Raw genomic sequence first — 20,179 nt, 5'->3', positions numbered from 1 at the left:
TTATGAAAAGGATAAGTTGATTATTTTTTTATATTATCATGGTAAGAGAAGAAATTATGGAATTGTCATAGAGAAAAAATCCAACTATTCAATTTAAGTTTAAGAAACGTATATATAAGGGAAGCATACTCTTGTACTGCGAGACAAGTGTGATATAATCCTAAACCTTATATAAATTTGAAAGTTGAAAATAAATTTAAGAACATATAATAGCATTTTTTTTTTATAATTATCTTTATTGTATAATATTTAACACATAATGTTTGTTCCATATTACAAAACTATAATAGAAATACAGTTATTATTGTTGATCACCATCAACTTTGATTTTATCTGTTTGACTTTTTAAGGGTTTGACATTGTCGTTTTGAGCTTACAGTTTCTCAAGTGAACGACACTAAAACATTGTTACGATATTCAGATAAAGCCTGCAACGGAAAAACAGTTCTATAGAATGGGTAATGAAGCAAGCAACTTCTCTTGTACACCCCCAATGCTTCCTGCAACATTTAAGTCACACACAAACATTAAACAATTTTACATAACTAAGAGGCTTAATTCAAAAGGATAGAGATTTGAGAGGTACTTGTTGGGGCCAATCACCATCTTCTAACTGAGAATTGATGAGTAACTTTGCAGCACGGTGAAGAGGAGTTGGATCTCTCTCAGCCTACATGCAAATTTAGAAAAGGAGTAAGAAAAAAACTTACTTTGGATACAATAATAAACCACATATGTTGAAATCCAAGATACCACAGATATTGAAATCACACAGGTGCATATGAGGAGAATACCTGACCACCAAGAATCAAAGCTATTAGAGCACAAGCTGTTTGACCAATATTTGATCGATTCCCTTCAAGAGGCACGTAGGTCTTCATTGCACATATGCATTAACTAATATTTATAAGTAATGACATTTAAGTTAATGGAAATTGTAATCACAAATAGCCATTTAATTACAAACCTTCATTGGACATGAAAGATAACTTTCTCCCCAACCACCATCCTCATTTTGTATTGAGAGTAGAAACTTCACAGCTTTACGAATGGCAACACAATTACTGTAAGACTTTCCAACAGCAGCTAAACCTCCAACTGCAAACCAGGCACCGTAAGTGAAGCAAACTCCCCAGTTCCCATGCCAATTTCCGTTTGGTAATTGTTCATCTTCGATGAATTGTGCTGCTTTGACAATGAAATTATCTATCTCTTCCCTTCTATGATTTGGATATAGTTTTTTGAACAACACTAAAGCCTGAATTGTTGCTCCACTACACTCAAGATACTCGTGCTCAATTACTATGTCAGCTAGAAATTCCGCGGGATTCAGATGCTACAAATTATTAAAAAAAAGTCACATCTACATTAGCTAACAAATTTATCCATATTGTAAAAACCATTAATTCAAACTTACTTCCAACCACTTTTGAGCTATTGCTGGCTCCCACACAGTTACACCTCCATTTTTACTCTGCATTAGTAATCAAACTTCTAGTTTAGTAAAAAAATATCATATATCACAAATTTAAATGTGTAGAAACATTGATAAAGGAAAATTATAAAAAAAATTACAGAAAAACATGAACATAATCTAATCAATTAAAATTTAAGTGAAAAGAACTTAACGTTGTAATTAATTTTTAAATTATAGAATTTTTTAATTAATTATTTAAGAGCTTGCCGAACTAAAATTTTAGAAGTAAAATGTTAAATTTAATGTAATTTGTTTAAACTATAACAAAAGTCTTAATATAAAAAGAAGCGACTGAGTAAATTTAACATTTATACGATATAACTTGAAAAGAAGTAAAACAAAAATAAAATAACTTGTTTTATAGCAATAGAAAAAACAGAAATGTTTTACTTTGATAAATAGTATATTATGTTTTAAATTAAGTAGATATAAATTACTCGTACGCTTTATGCAACCTTTTTTCAATTTCCATTTTCATAAAAATAAAGAGAATAGACTATCGTTTACTAAATTAATCACATAAAATTGAGAAGTGTCTGCCAAATTTTTTATAACACTCACCTGAAGTGACAATATAAAATTGACTGAATCATATAACCTTTCAGGTTCCAATTTTTCTCCCACAATCTCTTCTGGTAACATGGATAAAAGTAAACAACACTGAAACATGGATGATTAGTTAGTTACAACTATGTAACATATGTATGTTGATATCCATAAGTTATTTAACAAATTAATTTTTTTGTAACCTAATTAGTTAAATACCTTCATACATTCTGCAGTGCCGTCAGAAAGTTGTAATGCATGGTCTCTATCAGCAAGGGTCCAAGACCCTTTAGAAATGTGATGAAACATACTCTTAAAATCTCCTGAACGATTTTCTACTACCTATAATATGACAATATCAATTCATTATTGCCTAATAAAACTAATGAGTATCTAGTCCTGAATGTATTGAAGATTAATTAAAAATGGTGTTTCTTAATTGTAATTTTATCATATACTCACTTGAGATTTCTTGATAAAATCATGTGCTTTTGCAAGTGTGGGACCAAGATCATCAATTAGATTAGTAGCAAGAAGAGCTTGAACAATAAAACCAGCATCCCATGATTGCGTACTAAGTGCCTATATATAGACAATTGCATTAATTAAGTTATCGTCTTTAATTACTATCGTATTGCAAGTGTATAAATAAGATGATGGTAATTGAGTTTTATTTAGATATTAGAATGTTTTAGTGAAAAAAGAAAATGACAATACATGTTGTATTATACCTGTAGACACATTCCATCTTCTGAAAGCCATAAATAATCTGGGACCCTTGCAATGTGCTTCTTAAAAGCATCTCCATTTGGATCTTCTACCCAACATGCAAGCATAGACAGAGCCTACAAAACACAAATATGATATAGGAAAATTTGAATGAAATCTCTTTGTGGAGAAAAACTAAATATTTTAATTTATGCATTATAGAAAATAATATATATGCTTTAAAATTATGATAATTACCTTGTTCACACACCCACCATCTATATATCGAGTATTTTCATCTTCATAGTGAATAAGCTTCATTGTTAGTTGAAGTGCTTTTTCTCTAATCAACTTATTGAAAGGCCAACGTGTAAGAAGTGACTCAGTAACTAAATAAGCACTATCCCATATTAGATCTTGTATCCAATGATGGGGATAATAAAGGTCTTCCTGTCATCATATATGTAAAATACACTATTATCCTTTTTGTCATACAGTTTATACACACCTTATTAATGTATTTTCTTCTAAATTTCGAAATCATTTTTCTTTTAAATTTTGATTGAACTAATTACGTACGCTTCTTACAATTTAATTAAAAAATTTATAATTTTCATAAATTTATCGTGACATAGTTCAATTAATGATAAAATACGGATTACCTTAGCACATTTGTGACGTGATTTCTTCCACATACTTTCATCATATGGTTGAATAAAGAGTTCTTCTCTTAAATCTCTAATCAATGGTGTGATTGGACACCCAAATCTTTTTCCATATATATATGACATAGGCATATATACATGTCGACAATAATACCACATTTTAGCTGCATTATTTTTGGTAAAAATAAGATACAATAATGGTTAATTGAAAAATGATTTAGTAATATTTCTTAAATAGTAAAAAATTTAACCAGGATGCATGGGGAGAAAAGTGGGAAGTATCCAAAATTCAGGCGGCAATGGGTTGCATCCACTCCAATCAACTATACCAAGTACCTGCAAGAATAACATAATTTAAATCAGTGAAATAACTTACATTTATTTCACTGATTTATTAAATTGTATAAAATCATATTCATACCGAAAGCCAAAATTTTCCCCATGAAGGCACATGTGTTACGCTACCATGATCATGAATCCACTTTCTAGCCTTAGCACAAGCATTGTCATTTGCTCCTTCTCCAAGAATTCTCATACTTACATAATTCAGTGTGGTACCATACATCGTGCTAGGACCCTCTATGTGCAATCCCCACCCTCCATCTTCATTCTTCACATCAAACTACTCATTAGTATTCTTTTTATTGTGGTATTTTGTTTTTAATTTTTATTAAAAGATAGAAATATATGTAAATTGAGTATATTGAAATTGAACAAGTTTACCTGATGATTATATAAGTAACGGAGAATTTCTTTACGATATTCTTTCGGAAGTACAGAATCAAGATGTCCCGTGCTATATATAGAAATGACCTGAAATATAAAAGTATTGTTTATGCATATAATTTTCTAAATTTCAACTTAGATTACCAAATCATTGAAATACAAGTTTGATTTTAGTTTTTATTGAAATTTAGTAATTATGTTTTTAAAACTTATTAACCAATTTTAAATAAATTCTAATAATAAAAAGTAAATATGATATATTTTAACAAAATTATTTCTAATAATAAATAAGTTGAAGTTACCATGATTGGAAGGAAAAAGTGGGAACCCGAAAGATGAGCAGGCCAATGGCCATCACTAGTTTGCAGTGCGGAGAGGTAATGAGAGGTTCTCTTTAGGGTGAGAGTAGCCTTCTCCCATGTTATTTCTTCATCATCTTCTATCTTCACTTTCCTTATTTTTTGTTTGAAGTTCTTTTCCCTCAAAATCTGTACAAATATACTTATATTATTTATTTCTTTAATATCTTTCCTTTTCGAAATGCCACACAATAATATAATTTTAAAATAGTTAAACAATGGCTTACTACACTTTTTGCCCTGAAGAATGAGGTTTTAGTGCAGATAGTAAAGAAGAAGAAGTACCTGAAATCGCCATAGTCGATCACCACAAGCCTTGAGCTTAAAGCGATTTTGATAGAAATGTTGACGAGCAGCTTCCACCTGGGCTCGTTCTTCATCAGTTCCTGCTTCAGAATCAAACTCCCAAATTTGTCTTCCTACAAAATTGTTTGTGCTAAATATGTATGGATTCTTCCCTCCATCTCCTATCTTCAACCTCCACATTTTCTTCACCTTACTTGCTCCTGCATCATAAATATACACACACTTTAAGCCTCATTTATTGTGTACTATATAACCCAGCAATAAATCATTCTTCTCTTTCTATTCTTTTTCTTCTTATCCTTTCAACCTTGCTAAATAAGATGTGTGGAAGTGAGTGTGAGTGAAGGAGAAAGTGATACTTAGATTACAGCATTTGAAAAGATTTGGCCACACTGTTTCTGTTGCTGTGCATTGGACAAAACATAAGTAATAAAAAGGAAGTAGCAAAAAAGAACCTGACTACAGATCTTCAAGTGTTCGCTCCCAATGTTTTGAAGTTAACAAAATATATGTCTCTGTATTTATGGGGTTCACTCCACTAACTCCAAACAACTCTCAACTAAATGACTTAATGATGACAACAATAGAGTTAGAAAAGGCATAATTTTCCAATTTTTTTTATAGGAAGATATGTGTCTATTCATAGGAGTTATTAAGCTGAGTGATGCTGCTCATCCTCCGTACACATCACTTTAATGATTTGTAATGGACACTACGGTTGCAGGACACGGGCTCGTCAGCGACCCATAACCAGAAACTCAGAGTAGTTTCCTAATCTAATCCGCTAAACGGTTTTGGTCGCATAATTCGCAGTTTGTCTAGGAAAACACTAATGCTTTTGTTTGGATTAAAGAGTGGAAAAGAGAGAGTGGATTTGAGATGATTTGAAGGGAAAATGTAAATAAAGTTAGGGTGTTTGGATTAAGGTAAATAGAGTGGAAAGTGTGGGGAAAAGTTTATAAAAGTTTGTGAATGATGTGATAGATGTGAGAGAAATTATATATTTTTAATTGATAAAAATGTAAGTTTACATATTTATCCTTATATTTAAAAATGGTTAAAAATTAATTTGATATATTTATTTATAAATTATAATTATTTTTAATTAAAATATTATTTAAATATTTATAATTATAAATATTTGATAAAAATTTATTTTTCATTATTTTATCTTTCCTTTTTTTAATTAATATAATTATTATATAAATTTATTTTTTAATTATTAAAAAATATATTTACTTTTATTATTATTATTTATATTTATAATTAATTATATATAATATGGTTAATTATGTTTTTATAATAATTATTTTTTTATAATTTTGATTATATTTTTTATATTTCAATTTTAATTATATTTTAAATAAAAATTAAAATAATTTAAGTTTAAAATAAAAAGGATAAAAGAGTAAATTAAAGTTAAATATACAACTTTCTTCGCATATTTGCGAAGAAAGTTTTTAAATTTTTTTTCGATTTGCATGCTTTTTTCATTTTTATTACGTGGATTCATCTTCATTTCACTGTAAATAGTGTTTCTTTACCTTTCACCGCTTTTAAACAAACACAGCCTAAGGGGAGTGGATGGATTACTCTATAAATAAAAAAATAATTATTTAATTTTTTTAATAAAAAAATCATACATTAAATTTATTATTGTACTGTAATATTTATTTAATTTTATTTAAAAAATTAAATTTAATGTATTAAAAAAATTGTTTTATTTTAATCATATAAAAGATTTAAAAATGAAAATGAATTTAGTTTTAAGTAAAATCTTATATTTAAAATTTGTTAATAAAAAAATAATATAAAGAAGAGATTTTAATAGGGTAGTTAAAAAACTAGTCATCTTCATTAAAATATTTTGTAGCAAAATTTTGATAAGATACTTTTATACATTTACATACATACATCAGAAAAAATAGATATGCAAATCAAAACTTTAATTATTTTTAATCACACCTTATAACAAACCTCATACTTGAATTTATATTTTAAACACAAAAAATTTTAATCTTTCAAGTAGTAGGAATAATTTTTTTTTTATAATTAATAAAAATTTATTTTAAAAAAAGTAAATTTATAAAGATTGGCTCGCAGACCTACATGTTACTTCTTATGCGGGGCGGACCAAAGAAATGAGTCCACGGAACAGACTAAACACAGAACAGACCTATGCAGAGCGGACCAGCCCACATTGTTACTCCTAACTTGAAGTTCAATAAGAGGTTATTTGAATAATGATATTTTCAAACTCCAAATAATAATTACATCTATCAAATGATTTAATAAAGTAATATTTTAATTTTATTGATTTTATTTTTTAATTTAAAATATTAATATATTATTATAATGGTTAATTAAATTAATGTTTTTACCTTTTTGGATATAAAAGTATTCTTTTGTTTTTGTTATTAAAGGTTTGCTGAAAAAGGATTAAAAATATATTTTTTTCTATAAACGGAGTTCTCGGTTTGTTTGGACTAGTTTTTTTTAGACTTATAGAAGAGAAAATAAATAAAATAAATTTTTTAGCTATCCAATTTAGAATTAAATTAATTTAACTCATATATAAATATTTTAATATTGATTTAAAACAAAATTATCTAAATATATATTTAAAATTTTAATTTTTAAAATATTTTAATAAATAAAATTATATTTATTGGTAATTTAGAAATAATTAATATACCATAAATATAACTTTAAACAAACTCCTACTAGTATTTTAAAGACTCAACTACATATATTTTATTGTTTTTAAGGTATAGAAACAATCAACTTTTTCTTCTCTTGACTTTTCAGCTTAATGGTCTATTGATTTAGGCTTGTGCTTTCGGTTTGGTTTGGATTTGGGCTGATTTTTGGATGTAGGATGTGGACTCTGACTGATTGGATTTGGTCAACTTGGACTCTCGACTTCTGGTCTCAGGGTCAGTTCTCAAGCGAGTGTGATGCAAGGGATTCCGATAATAAAGTCAGAATCGATTCTAGTTAATTATCAGATAAAATTCACTATTACCTCTTGAGTTGATCCCCTATTTATAGTACTCACTTATTTAGCTTTAGATTCAATTGGACTTTTACATTTACAGTATTTTATTATTATATTATTAATGCATATAATTCTCTAGAATTGTTTACCTATATTAACAATGTTTATATACTATCCAAAATTCAATTTCGTTAACCTAAATATATTATATTATCAATATTATCTTGTACTTTCATCATATACACAACTATCTATACCTCTACCATGAGAATTCATACTTCCACAAAATCCTATCTCAATAAAGTTTAAGGAAATAATATCATCATGCATATTTTTCAACTTAACAAAAGTTCAATAAGACAACTGTACGATCCTGGATTTTGAGATCAAGATCACTATAATTTCTGGAACTATTATTATAGACTCCAACATAGTGTAATTATATTAATTTAATAAATATTGTGAGAATCAATCTTTTAAATGCACAATTAACGTAATTTTCCTTACATAATGTCTCTAATTATATTACATAAATACTCTAATTTACTTGCTCAATATTCTTTATTATATTACATAAATGCTCTAATTTACTTGCTCAATATCCATTGTTATATTATATAAATTCTTTGTATAGAATACTCCTATTTATATACATGATATTTAGATCTTATGAAATGATACTCGAATATGCCACATCAAAATCCGTGTCAAAAATCCAGACTCATAAATGTTTATAAATAGATGATTAGTCACAAGGAGTACTCTCAACTTAAATTTTAACACTATATTGACTATATAATATACACAAAATTTATTATTTTTACTGACTTGAACGTCAAAATATTTTGTTAGATGAAACTTCGTTATTCTCTAAAGATTAAATCAAGAAAGAAAACTACTCAAAATCCATCTAAATCCGCCCAACTTTATCTCAACAAACATTTAAAAAAAATAAAATATATACGGAATAACCTCTCAAAATCCATCTAAATCCGCCCAACTTTATCTCAACATGCACGGAACAACCTTATTCACAAAACAATCCGTGATTCTTATAAAAAAACTATTGACTCATCACTAAAAATTTAATAAAATTAGGATAGTTTATTAAATTTGATTAGCAGAACCTAATACACTAACCTTCAATTTTTTATATTTTAATATATATCATTTATAAACCAAAATATCTCGTTTGAATAATAATTTAATACTCATTATCATAATCATAATTAAATTAGATTATTATGTGAATTATATGTCACTTCTTAATCAACATATCTATATTTTTAATTTACAATTCAATTTATTCAATATTTTTTAATTTCTTTTTATTTATGTTCAATTATTATAGTACAATCACTTCTCATCTAAATCACTCTATATTAATTATATAATATAAATTTTATAAAATGGTTTATTTAAATTTACTAAAACATATGTATTGCATATTGAAATGTCACTACATTCATTTTTAGAAAAAATAATACTTATTTACTTTTTCTCCTCAAGTGAACGTCTTTCTTAAACTATCATTATAAATGTTTGAGTAAGCATTATACTTTAAATGTGAGAGAATTGTCATGACTTCTCTTACTCAAATGAAAAAATAATACTCAAGGTATATAAGAGAGAAATGTTAACTTCAATGTCCGTAAAGTGTTTGAAAATTTATTATATACTCTTTCTCACTTAAACTATAATCTATATCTTATGTGATGTTCTTTCTTGTTTGAGTAGAAGTTGATTAGACACTTGAGTGACTCATTAGACATTTAAAAGATTGTGTTATATAAAAGTAGTAAGGTTGTGTTTGTTTCTCAAGGTGTTACTGTTAAAGAGAGTATTCAGTTGTAGTTAAATAGGGTGTTACTCTCGTTGTGAAGGTGGGGGAGAGCGAAAGTTGTGGGTGCCCTGAATTCTGGTAGGGTGAGAAACCATAAGGGAAATCCTGAATCTTCCTCCAAGAATTGGTGGCCATGCTATACACCTTCACTTTACACTCACTATAAATCTCATTAGGATCATAAAACACAGCCACCACCTTGTAATCCTCGGTGACATGATCATAACCAAGGCCAAAGGCAGTGAAACACCCTGATCTCCAATTATTACCCAAAGGTGGTGATTTCTTGGAGACCCTTGTGGAGGGGTTCCAAAGAAGCGCACAATCACCCTTTATGGCAAAACATAACAATCCATTACAAGATCCAACAATTCCATATGAAGAAATTTTGTTTTTCACAGGATAGTTAAGGTCATCACAGATTGTTGAAGGGCTATTGAATAAGGAACTCAAAGAACATGATTTAAGGTGAAACTCCGCTGTTGTGTCACTCAATATGATCCTGTGGTGGGTGAAGTGGGTGCTTCTAGTTGACAAGTGAAGGTGCTTTTTCATGAAGTAAGGATCAGAAATAAGGGACATCTATGACTTGCACACACCCCTGAACTGCAACAGAGACTTCACAGGAAGTCTAGAGAGAATTTCAACCACGAGATCATTAGGTAGGAAGAGTAGTGAAAGTGATTCTGACATGGCTTGGTTTTGAACCGAATTTGAGGCTCAGTTCATGGTGAAACGGTGAAGGTAACCTGCGATGACATGTTAAAAGTTGAGGTCGTGGTGATCAGTGACAACTATAAGTGTTCAGTCTGAGGAGGCTGTGTGTGAGAGAGAAAAGAGAATCATGTGGTGGTTGATGATGATGTTGATGATGAATAAATTATTGATTGCTCAATTCTATTAAAGTAACCATAGGATGAAAAACTGTGCTGTTTGGTTCAATATATTGGGACGTTGCAGCTTTGGAAAGACACTAAGTATGTTTAAGATAAATAAGAGAGAGAAAAAAAAACAAGAAAAGGAATCTAATAATCTATGACTTATCGCATAAAGAAGTATTATAAGAGACACGTATAAGAAAACTAAACTAGAATTCATTTTATCCCGAAATACTAGAAATATCTTACATTAAGTAATTAAAAAAAAGTGTATGAATACACTCTATTCCATTTTTCCTATATTTGATTTTCAGCCGACATATGAAGAATGTTTCTGAAGATGTAAATCAGAGAACTAAAGGGTTTCCTTGACTTATAATACTAAAAGCTACATGTAGAATTTGAATATGCACTTGCACTTGATAAACAGCAACATTTCTCAGAGAGAGAATTTCCTCTAAGATTTTATCTCATCACCTCAACTGTGACCTTTCTTTTCTTTTGATTTTCTATTTTGATAAAACTTTTATTAGCAATTTTTTCTTAGCTTCCATCTCTGCCACTCACTCTCAGAAGGTTCAGATTCATCCAAAAGATGTCTATGTGATGAAGATTAGTGTTATCGTTCTTATCATTAAGTCCCACACAGTCGTGCCATCTCCGCATTCTTTCGGTTTTATTTTGTTTATTTTTATTCACTTGTCTTTCTTTCCTTCTCTTGATAAGATGACATCAAGTAAACAATTCTATGAGTCACTCAAAAGTATGAAGACGACAAGACAATATTGAGAAAATTCATTCCTGTGACTTCTTCTATCATGATGTGAACAGTGCTGATGCATTGCATTGTTTCTAATCTAGCATCTGTTTACTCAGAACATGTTAATCTGTTGCTGGTTTATTATTATAATTATTTATCATCAAGTTTTTTTTTTAATACCTTTTAAATGAAGTGACATAAATTTTGTTATTTGAATAAATCATCACTGGTTTGAAAACATAATATAAACTATCACTTATATTGATCACTATATTATTAACACTTTTGAGAAAATATTTTGAGAATAATATATATATATATATATATCAGAATTTTATTTTTCTGAATATTCTTTTAATTATATATGTTTATCCAAAATATTATTAAAATGCACATATATACACGTATATGAAATATATATTCTTAAAAAAATTGTAAAAGGTATTAATGGGATTATTCCACTATATAAAACTATTTAAAAAGCAGAGATTAAGTGTTGTTAGGCAAACTTCTGCTCATTCCAAGCAATTGAGGGGGGAAACAGATTGTATGGTGCACCAAAAATCAGAATTTAGAAATTTCTACCTAGAAAACAAGACATATAATGACACTAATTTGTTTCACTGGAGTCGGTTAGCAAAGAAATGTACATCTTCAATCTTTGTGATATGATACAGTCATGTCCATAAATCTGACTAAAGTGTATATTAAGAATAGTGATAATCATTTCCCAATTCTCATCTGATCCTCAACCTTTGCAAGAAAATATTGACGACATAAATCTTGGTGTTGTCAAATTGTCAGCTATGGTGGGTAAGGGAAATAAAAAAAAGTTTCTTCTCCTGCATATGGGTTGCAGTATTGAAATGAAATCCTCTTGGCTAGTGGATTACTAGTCATTGGAGCTTCTAGCAGCAGTTACAAGTAAAGGAGCACAGAAGAAAGGAAGAGAGAAGAACTGAAAAGAAAAAAAAGGAACGTACAAAAAAGATGTTACCTATGCACTGCAGTCTGTGCTAGTTGAAAGTCCTCTGGGTTTGCCACACTGGAGAATTTCTCTATGGTGAGGGTTCTGAGTTTATTTTGCTGTGAGTCCAGCAAGTTAAATACCAAAACTTGTCAGATGACTTAAACTAAATACAGACGTGTGATCGTAGCAATGATGTAATAGAAGACCATAAAAAGAAAGGAATTTGAAAAAGTAGCATCCATATCATCAGCCAACTCTTAATTCTGAGCACACAGTAGATTATGATGACTGTTGGGAAGTCACCATGGCGGAGGTCCACCCCTAGCTCACTAAAGAAACTACCTTAATTGAAGTTTAAGGATGGGAACCACCTACATTTGTCATACCTATGGCAGATATAGCCTAGGACAAGAAGAGAGTGTTGGAAAACCACTTTAATTATGACGTCTTTAGGAATTGTCTTAATTACAGCCTAATAATATAAAAGTTGTTTGCTCTTCTTTCATTAAAAAATAAAACTTAGATTAATTTATAAGATTGAGACAATTGTAACTTTATAAGCTACTTTCAAGGATTGAGTTAGAACCTAAGTCCAAATTCAAATAACAATCTCAATAAACTTGGGTTTGCCAACTAATATTATCTTTAAGCAAAACACTAGTTAAGAACATTCCCAGCCATTTGTAGAAGGATTGTAATAGATTTAGAAATATCTTAATGAACAAATGTCTATTAGCATTTGAGCTCTAGGCTTGGTGATTTTGTTGCATATCTAAGTCTCCATATGTTCTATAAGACAACTACTGTACTTCTCAATACTACAAGGTAGTTAACCTTCTTCCTTCTAAAGGGATGATGGACATATTGGAAGGGTGTAAGGATTAATCTATTTTTTTCATGATGGTCTACATCCACTGAACTTCTGTTCTTCTACCGAAACAAAATCAGTATGAAGTGATTTGACTAGAACATATTCTACATTAATTGTCGAGGCTGTAGACCAGGCCAATAACCTGATAGTCTTAACTATGGTGCAATATAAAAACAGCTATATATTTGATGATCCAAAAGCTAACAATCTAGTCTCTCAAGAAGTTATTACAAACTTGTAAAAGAAGATTGCTATCGATTTCATTATCAGTCACATGCAGGGTAAAATTCAATCCATTTAGTTGATAACACCACCGAATTCCATTCTAATAAAACTCAACCACTAGGACGACCAATGGCAGTGCATGATTATGAACAATAAAAAATGAAACAAAGTCTGTTATTCAAATAACAAAAACAATTTAAAATTGAAAGTGACACAGAATTGCATCTACATCCTAATGGTAAGACTAAGGTGATATGAAACTCAATGTAGACCTCTGATTACATATAATAACTGTTGGTTAGAATCTCCCTGATCTTAACCAACTGTTTCATTTCATGAAGATTTACAAAGTAAGAATCTCTGACTCGAACTCCAATTGTAAAAGATTTATGAAGTGGTGAGAAGTTGCCTCTTGATAAACTAAACTAGGGATTTGAAATTAGGAGTCTGGGCGAAGAATTGGGGGTTGGAGGAAGAAGGATGTGAAGATGTGATAGGGTTGGGGATGCGTGGCGCCATTTCCTTTCAGCTGTTGGGATAATAACAGAAAAAAAAAGAGTACAAAATAGTGTTATTGAAGAAAATAATACTCAAATTCTGACAGAGAGGGTTTGTTTCAGAATTACAAATACATGAAAAGGAACAAGCTTATCATTATTGAACTCAAACACCAACTTCTTTTATTTTAGAGCTCTCTGCATTTTGAAGTTAAGCAGAAGTGGAAGGCAACAAAACTTCGTTGCGATATTGGGCCAAAGCCCATAATGGAAAAGCATTTCTGTAGAGTGGATAATGCAACACGCCATTATTCAAGAATGCTCCGGTCGCTTCCTACAATAAACAAGTTACACAAATTTAATTACAACAAAACCCCCAAACCAAATTAGATGGAATTAGATTTGATTTATAATGAGTTGAATCTCAAATCAAATTAATCTATTTTTATATATATTTTTTAAAATTAAATTATTTTACTAACAACATAAAAAAAAACACTAAGAATATAAGAACCTAATAAGAATTATGGAATGAAAATGAAATGATTGAAATTCGAGAGGTACCTCTTGAGGCCAATCACCACTCTCTAACTGTGAATTGATTAATAACTTTGCTGCACGGTGGAGGGGAATTGCGTCCCTATGGGCCTACATAGAAAATTTAGAAAATGAAAAATAGAATAACATATATAACACTTAATTTGGATAAGGAAATGAATAAACATTTGGAAATGATTGTATAATTTTTGACAAACAAAAGAATACCTGGCCACCGTGAATTAAAGCCATTAGAGCCCAAGCTGTTTGAGCAACATTTGATCGATTTCCTTCAAGAGGCACGTAAATCTTCATTGCACAATGACATTCATTAATGTTTATAATTAATAATATTTAAGCTAATGAAAATTGTAATCATAAATAGTAGCGGTTTAGTTATAGACCTTCTTTGGACATGAAAGATAACTTTCTCCCCACCCACCATCCTCATTTTGTATTGAGAGTAGAAATTTGATAGTTTTACGAATGACAGCAGAATTAGTGTAAGTCTTTCCAGCAGCATTTAAACCTCGAAGTGCAAAACAAGAACTGTAAATGTAGCAAATTCCCCACTTTCCATACCAACTACCATTACTTGATTGTTCATTTTCAAGGTATTCCACTGCTTTGGCAATGAAGTTATCTACATCTTTCTCCTTGTAATTTGGATACTCTTTTTTGAACGTTACTAAAGCCTGAATTGCTGCTCCAGTACATTCAACGTATTCGTGCTCAATTATTATGTCAGAAAACATTTCCGTCGGATTCAGTAACTACAAATTAATACCAAAACTATTAATTCATTAACAATTGGTAGAAATTGTTTTTCCTTTTATTAATGGATTTATACACATTATATTATGTAACACTTACCTCCAACCATGTTTCAGATTGTGATGGCTCCCATGCCGTTAGACCTCCATTTTTACTCTGTAGTAATCAAAATTGATGTTGTGCCAAAAATTAAATCATATACAACCAAATTGAACATAAAGTAAACTTTTTTCAATTAAAAATATTAATTTAATTATCAAAATAAAAAGCGAACACAACATTTGCTAGAGAGAATAGACTACAAAATTAAATCATGTGCAAAAATATAAATTTCATGTAAAAAGATCAAAATTAGAAGGAAAGCTTAAAAGAAAAGTTAGAAAGTACATACTTTAACAAGTTTGTAATAAAACCTTAAAAAGAAGTAAGATTATGTGTTACCGAATAATAAGAAAATATAAACGGAGATTGCCCTCTTTCTATTGTCACTTAGCTTAGGTTTTTTATAGGAAAAATTATTATTGGTCCTATATGTTTTATAAAAAAAATCAGAAGAAGATTCATATAGTGTGCAGAGTTGATATTATTATTATTAATATATCTATAAAAATACAACAAACTTATTCATTAATATTATTTCAATACACTGATACACCAGCCAAAAATATCTAACAATAAATTAATTAAAAAGCATGTTACTGTGAATTAAATAATACTAACCTGAAGTGAGAGTAAGAAATCGACTGCATCATATAAGTTTTGAGGTTCTATTTTTTGTCCTACAATCTCCTGTGACATGGTTGATAAAAGCAAACAACACTGAAACGTAGAATACTTAATTAGTTAACTTATAAATTGTATATAAAGTGTATTGAGAAATTAAGTTGTTTGTGATAAGGTTACCATCAAACATTCTGCAGTGCAATCGGAAACTTGCAATCCATGGTCCTGGTGAGTAAAGGGCCATGACCCTTTCGAATTGTGACGATACATTCTCTTAAAATCTCCTGACGGATTGTTTTGAACCTAATACATCATAAATCCATTTTTGCTTCATAGATATATACCAATACCACCACACCATTAATCCACTTAACACTAATTAAAGTCTGTCAAAATTACAATGGTTATTATTGTTAATAATTTTAGCAATTAATTAGCGAGTTCATTTAGTTGGTTAGGTAAATTGTATAAGATGAGAGTTTTCCATTCTTATATTTGTTTAGAAATTTGCGATTGTAGCACATATTTATTGAGAAATTCTTAATTTTGACCTGAGATTTCTTAATGAAATCATGTGCTTTTGTAAGTGTGGAACCATACTCCTCAATTAGGTTAGTAGCAAGAAGAGCTTGAACAATGAAACCTGCATCCCATGTTTGACTACCAGAAGCCTACATTATATAAACAAGTGAATTAGTTAGTTGTTATGATTTCATGTTATTGAATATCACTAAAACATATAATAGAGAATATGTGTACCTGAACGGTTATTCCATCTTCTGAAAGCCATAAATAATCTGGAATCCTAGCAAGATGCTTCTTAATAGTTTCTCCATTTGAATTTTCCACCCAACAAGCGAGCATACATAAAGACTGATGAATACAAACATATTAATGGCAAGTTAATATTTTTTATATAAAATATTATAAACTTAATTATCCATTTGTCTCATATTATTCTCATTTTAAATATATATGTTATAATACTATGCTCACCTTTTCCAAACACGCACAGTCTATATATCGACTATTTTCATCTTCATAATGGATATGCTCCATTGTTAATTGAAGTGATTTTTCTCTAACCTTATTGAATGGCCAACGTGTAAAAAGGGGCTCAGTAAATAAAGTGATATCCCATATTAGATCTTGTATCCAATTGCGAGGAGAGTAGAAAAATAAAAATTATTTTTTGATAAAATTTTAAATTTTCTCTTAAAAATTATATTTTATATTTTCTCAAAATTAAAAAATATGTGTACAATTAATTACCTTTGCACATTCATGACGTGCTTTCTTCCAACTATTTTTATTGTATGGTTCACTAAAGAGCTCTTCTCTCAAATCTAGAATTAATGGTGTGATTGGACCCGTAAACTTTTTTCCATATATGTAAGACATAGGCATATATACTAGTCGACAAAAACACCACATTTTCCCTGCATTTGAAATAAAAATGAGATATAATAAGTTCCATCAATAAATATTGCATATTCACTTGTTCAATTATTTATTGTTTCACAGTTTATAGAATCAAATTAATTATTTCAACCTGGATGCATAGGAAAATAATTAGGAAGCATCCAAAATTCAGGTGGTAAAGGATTGCTTCCACACCAATCAACTATACCAAGAACCTACAAATATAAAATTATTTAAATTAGTAGCATATAATTTATATATAGATTAATATGTTTTTCGTCATTGTGTTATAATACGAAATTAGTTTTTTTTCTGATTCAAACTTTAGACCATCGAAATATTTATAATATGAAAATGATTGAAATAGGTTATTGTATATATGAAATGATTGTTAATTTTTTTAAATATTTTTTTTTCTTTTCGAGATTCGTTGTTGTTTTGATTGCAAATTGATGTTGATTCTAACTAATTTCAATGGGTTGATGAAGTGGAACTTCAAATTGAATTAATTACATATTCAAAATGATCTATTTTAATCATTTTCATACTACAAACATTTGAATAATTTAAAGTTTGGATCAGTAGACAAAAATCAATTTCGTATTACAATGCATGGATGAAAAATATATTTAGACATTTATATGATGTATTTAAATTTTAAATTAACTTACCGAAAGCCAGAATTTTCCCCATTGAGGTATGTGAGTTACACTTCCATGTTCATGTATCCACTTTCTTCCTTTAGCACAAGCATTGTTAAGACCTCCATTTGGCCCTTCTCCGAGAATTCGCATACATATGTAATTAAGTGTGGTAGAAAACATGCAACTGTGACTCTCTATGTGTAGTCCCCAACCTCCATCTTCGTTCTTTAAACCAAAATACTTTTATTTTCTATTAATTGTTCAGTGTTGTAAAAAAAATCTATTTTTATGATTAAGCAAAATGGTGGTAAAAAGAAAAAGAGTAAATATGTTTAATTAGTTTTCTTTTAGTGTTCACAATAATCTCATGTTATAAAAAAAAATTAACATGTATACCTGATGATAGTATATATAACGAAGAATTTCTTTGCGATGTTCTTCGGACAATACAGAATCAAGATGTCCAATAATATACAAGGAAATGACCTGGAGTATTTTAAATAAAAAATAAGGTTAAATATATAGTTTTTAACATTGCAAACTTAAAATGAAAAAGAAAATTGAAACAAAACATTATTTACTCCACTGCTGCCAAAGTCAATTTTATTTATTATTTGTTTGCGGGCTTGCGGGCTGGTCCGCCCCGCTCCGTTGCTGACCTGCGCAGACCGCGGGTTATACGGGACGGACTAATGCGGGTTAACAGGTTGAAAAGGTGAGCCCGCCCCGCGTTTTTTACCAGCGAGCCACGAGCTGACCCACCCCACTTTGTCATCCCTAACAGTAAAAGATCTTAATTTCATGATTATTTAAAAATTAAAGTGATTATACTAAAATAATTTTTAAAATAATCTAGATTCTCCCTTTAAATAGTAGTACATACTATTTTTTTAGTAAAATAAAAAATAAATAAATTTAAATTTAATTTGTAAGTATATTTAGTGTGTCATTTTAGTAAAAGTGGTAGCTATGGTTTTCACTGCCTTTTTCACCACCTAAACCATTTCACTCATTTGAGTCATGATATAAATTTTTCAATCATAGAGTAATTAAACTGAATCAAATAAATAAACGATAATTAAAAAGGATTACATTTTAGTATTAAAAATCAAATTTGGTTTTAGTTAAATGAAATCTTATAATATGGTCATTAGTGACTTTAGGTATAAGCTACTTGTGAAAGAGAATTCGAGTTCTACTTTTAAAAAATATATCTTTAGGATTTAAGTCTATTATGATGTTCCCAAGAAGATCTTATAAGAATTAAATCTTAAATTTATAATTCTGGATATGATGTGCGTTGAAGATGTAAGTTATGGTTATATATTTTGATTTAAAAAGTAAATTGAAATATAATATTAATATAAAGAATATGTGTTATCTAAAAGGTGAAGTTACCAAGGGAGGGACATGAAAGAGACAACCAGCAATGTGAGCTGGCCAATGACCGTCACTGGTCTGTAAAGCTGATAGGTAATGGGTCGCTCTCTTTATTGTCACTGTGGTTTTCTCTAATCCCATTTCTTCACCATCTTCTATTTTCACACTATCTATCTTTTGTTTGAATTTGTTCTCCCTCAGAATCTGTATAACACACCAAACAAAATTATATCTGTAAATCACATCACAACATTATGTTTATGCTACTATTTTCTTAAAATAATAATTGCAAAGAAAATTAAATTAGGCACAAAAAAAAACTTCATATTAAACAATTCTCACAACCTAAATCTAAAGGGCCAAGTGTTTTCCGCTTTTCCTTTCTCTCTTTCTTTTCTATTTTACATGCAATTTCCCCTCTCTATGTTTTAAATATTTTTTTATCAATTTTTTTATTTCTCTAAATAATTAAATTCTAGATCCTTATTAATTAAATTCTGTTTTTAAAACTAATTTTAATATTGTTTTCAATTAACTATTTTTATAATTTTTCCTCCTAAATTTTCTCCTCCAATTAATTATTTAACAAATCAAAATAAATAAATAAAAAAAAACTCAAAATTCGGTTTCCATGGTTTTCTAGGTATCAGATTAGCCAATTCGTGAGAATTCAGTTTTCCAAAAATTGAATTCTAATATATAAAAAAAAGTGTTCTGCGTGTAAATATAAGGGATAAAAATCAAATATATGTTATGTGGAAAAGAATTTCGTAATTTTTCATCATCTTCTATCTTCACTTCGCTTATAATTTGTTTGAATTTCTTTTCCCTCAAAATCTGTAAAAAAAATGGAAAATAAGCTCATATTAT

The 20,179-nt window shown here is 29.2% G+C and overlaps 2 protein-coding genes and 1 pseudogene across 6 annotated transcripts in view; all 3 read right to left on the bottom strand.

The window, feature by feature from the left end:
• Positions 1 to 195: 195 nt before the first annotated feature.
• On the bottom strand, positions 196 to 5,409 carry LOC137832294 (beta-amyrin synthase). 3 transcript variants are annotated; one of them, XM_068640370.2, is made up of 17 exons: positions 5,243 to 5,409; positions 4,767 to 4,987; positions 4,425 to 4,610; positions 4,120 to 4,209; positions 3,818 to 4,006; positions 3,648 to 3,732; positions 3,394 to 3,560; positions 2,990 to 3,181; positions 2,755 to 2,868; positions 2,486 to 2,605; positions 2,243 to 2,365; positions 2,039 to 2,137; positions 1,418 to 1,474; positions 968 to 1,336; positions 795 to 875; positions 587 to 670; positions 196 to 500 (listed from the first exon to the last, which is right to left on the bottom strand). In XM_068640370.2, exons 2-17 carry the CDS (start codon positions 4,965 to 4,967, stop codon positions 384 to 386), a joined length of 2,274 nt encoding a protein of 757 aa, XP_068496471.2. In that variant the 5' UTR covers positions 4,968 to 4,987; positions 5,243 to 5,409; the 3' UTR covers positions 196 to 383. The 3 variants fall into 3 exon arrangements, with proteins under 3 accessions (XP_068496471.2, XP_090159832.1, XP_090159833.1); XM_090303706.1 differs by having other exon boundaries at positions 5,095 to 5,247; XM_090303707.1 differs by lacking the exon at positions 5,243 to 5,409 and adding an exon at positions 5,147 to 5,226.
• Positions 5,410 to 9,601: 4,192 nt separating this feature from the next.
• Positions 9,602 to 10,412, bottom strand: LOC137832293 (F-box/kelch-repeat protein At3g23880-like; annotated as a pseudogene).
• Positions 10,413 to 13,489: 3,077 nt separating this feature from the next.
• The window catches only part of LOC137832290 (beta-amyrin synthase), a 40,108-nt gene continuing 33,418 nt past the window's right edge, over positions 13,490 to 20,179 (bottom strand). The window contains exons 3-16 of one of the 3 annotated variants that reach the window (XM_068640369.2): positions 19,328 to 19,513; positions 18,326 to 18,415; positions 17,957 to 18,154; positions 17,416 to 17,500; positions 17,136 to 17,302; positions 16,623 to 16,736; positions 16,415 to 16,534; positions 16,044 to 16,166; positions 15,861 to 15,959; positions 15,240 to 15,296; positions 14,771 to 15,139; positions 14,595 to 14,675; positions 14,394 to 14,477; positions 13,490 to 14,163 (exon numbers count right to left, since the gene is read on the bottom strand). In XM_068640369.2, coding sequence (XP_068496470.1) covers positions 14,041 to 14,163; positions 14,394 to 14,477; positions 14,595 to 14,675; positions 14,771 to 15,139; positions 15,240 to 15,296; positions 15,861 to 15,959; positions 16,044 to 16,166; positions 16,415 to 16,534; positions 16,623 to 16,736; positions 17,136 to 17,302; positions 17,416 to 17,500; positions 17,957 to 18,154; positions 18,326 to 18,415; positions 19,328 to 19,513 — 1,896 coding nt within the window. In that variant the 3' untranslated portion in view covers positions 13,490 to 14,040. Of the gene's footprint in view, positions 14,164 to 14,393; positions 14,478 to 14,594; positions 14,676 to 14,770; positions 15,140 to 15,239; positions 15,297 to 15,860; positions 15,960 to 16,043; positions 16,167 to 16,414; positions 16,535 to 16,622; positions 16,737 to 16,859; positions 17,056 to 17,135; positions 17,303 to 17,415; positions 17,501 to 17,956; positions 18,299 to 18,325; positions 18,416 to 19,327; positions 19,514 to 20,179 lie in introns of those variants that run through there. The other 2 variants (XM_090303704.1, XM_090303705.1) reach the window with 2 other exon arrangements.

The sequence above is a fragment of the Phaseolus vulgaris genome, chromosome 6, assembly GCF_051622355.1.
Source record: "Phaseolus vulgaris cultivar YP4 chromosome 6, ASM5162235v1, whole genome shotgun sequence".
Lineage (NCBI taxonomy): Eukaryota > Viridiplantae > Streptophyta > Magnoliopsida > Fabales > Fabaceae > Phaseolus > Phaseolus vulgaris.
Note: the sequence above shows the minus strand (reverse complement) of the source record. Positions and strands in the feature narration are given on the sequence as shown.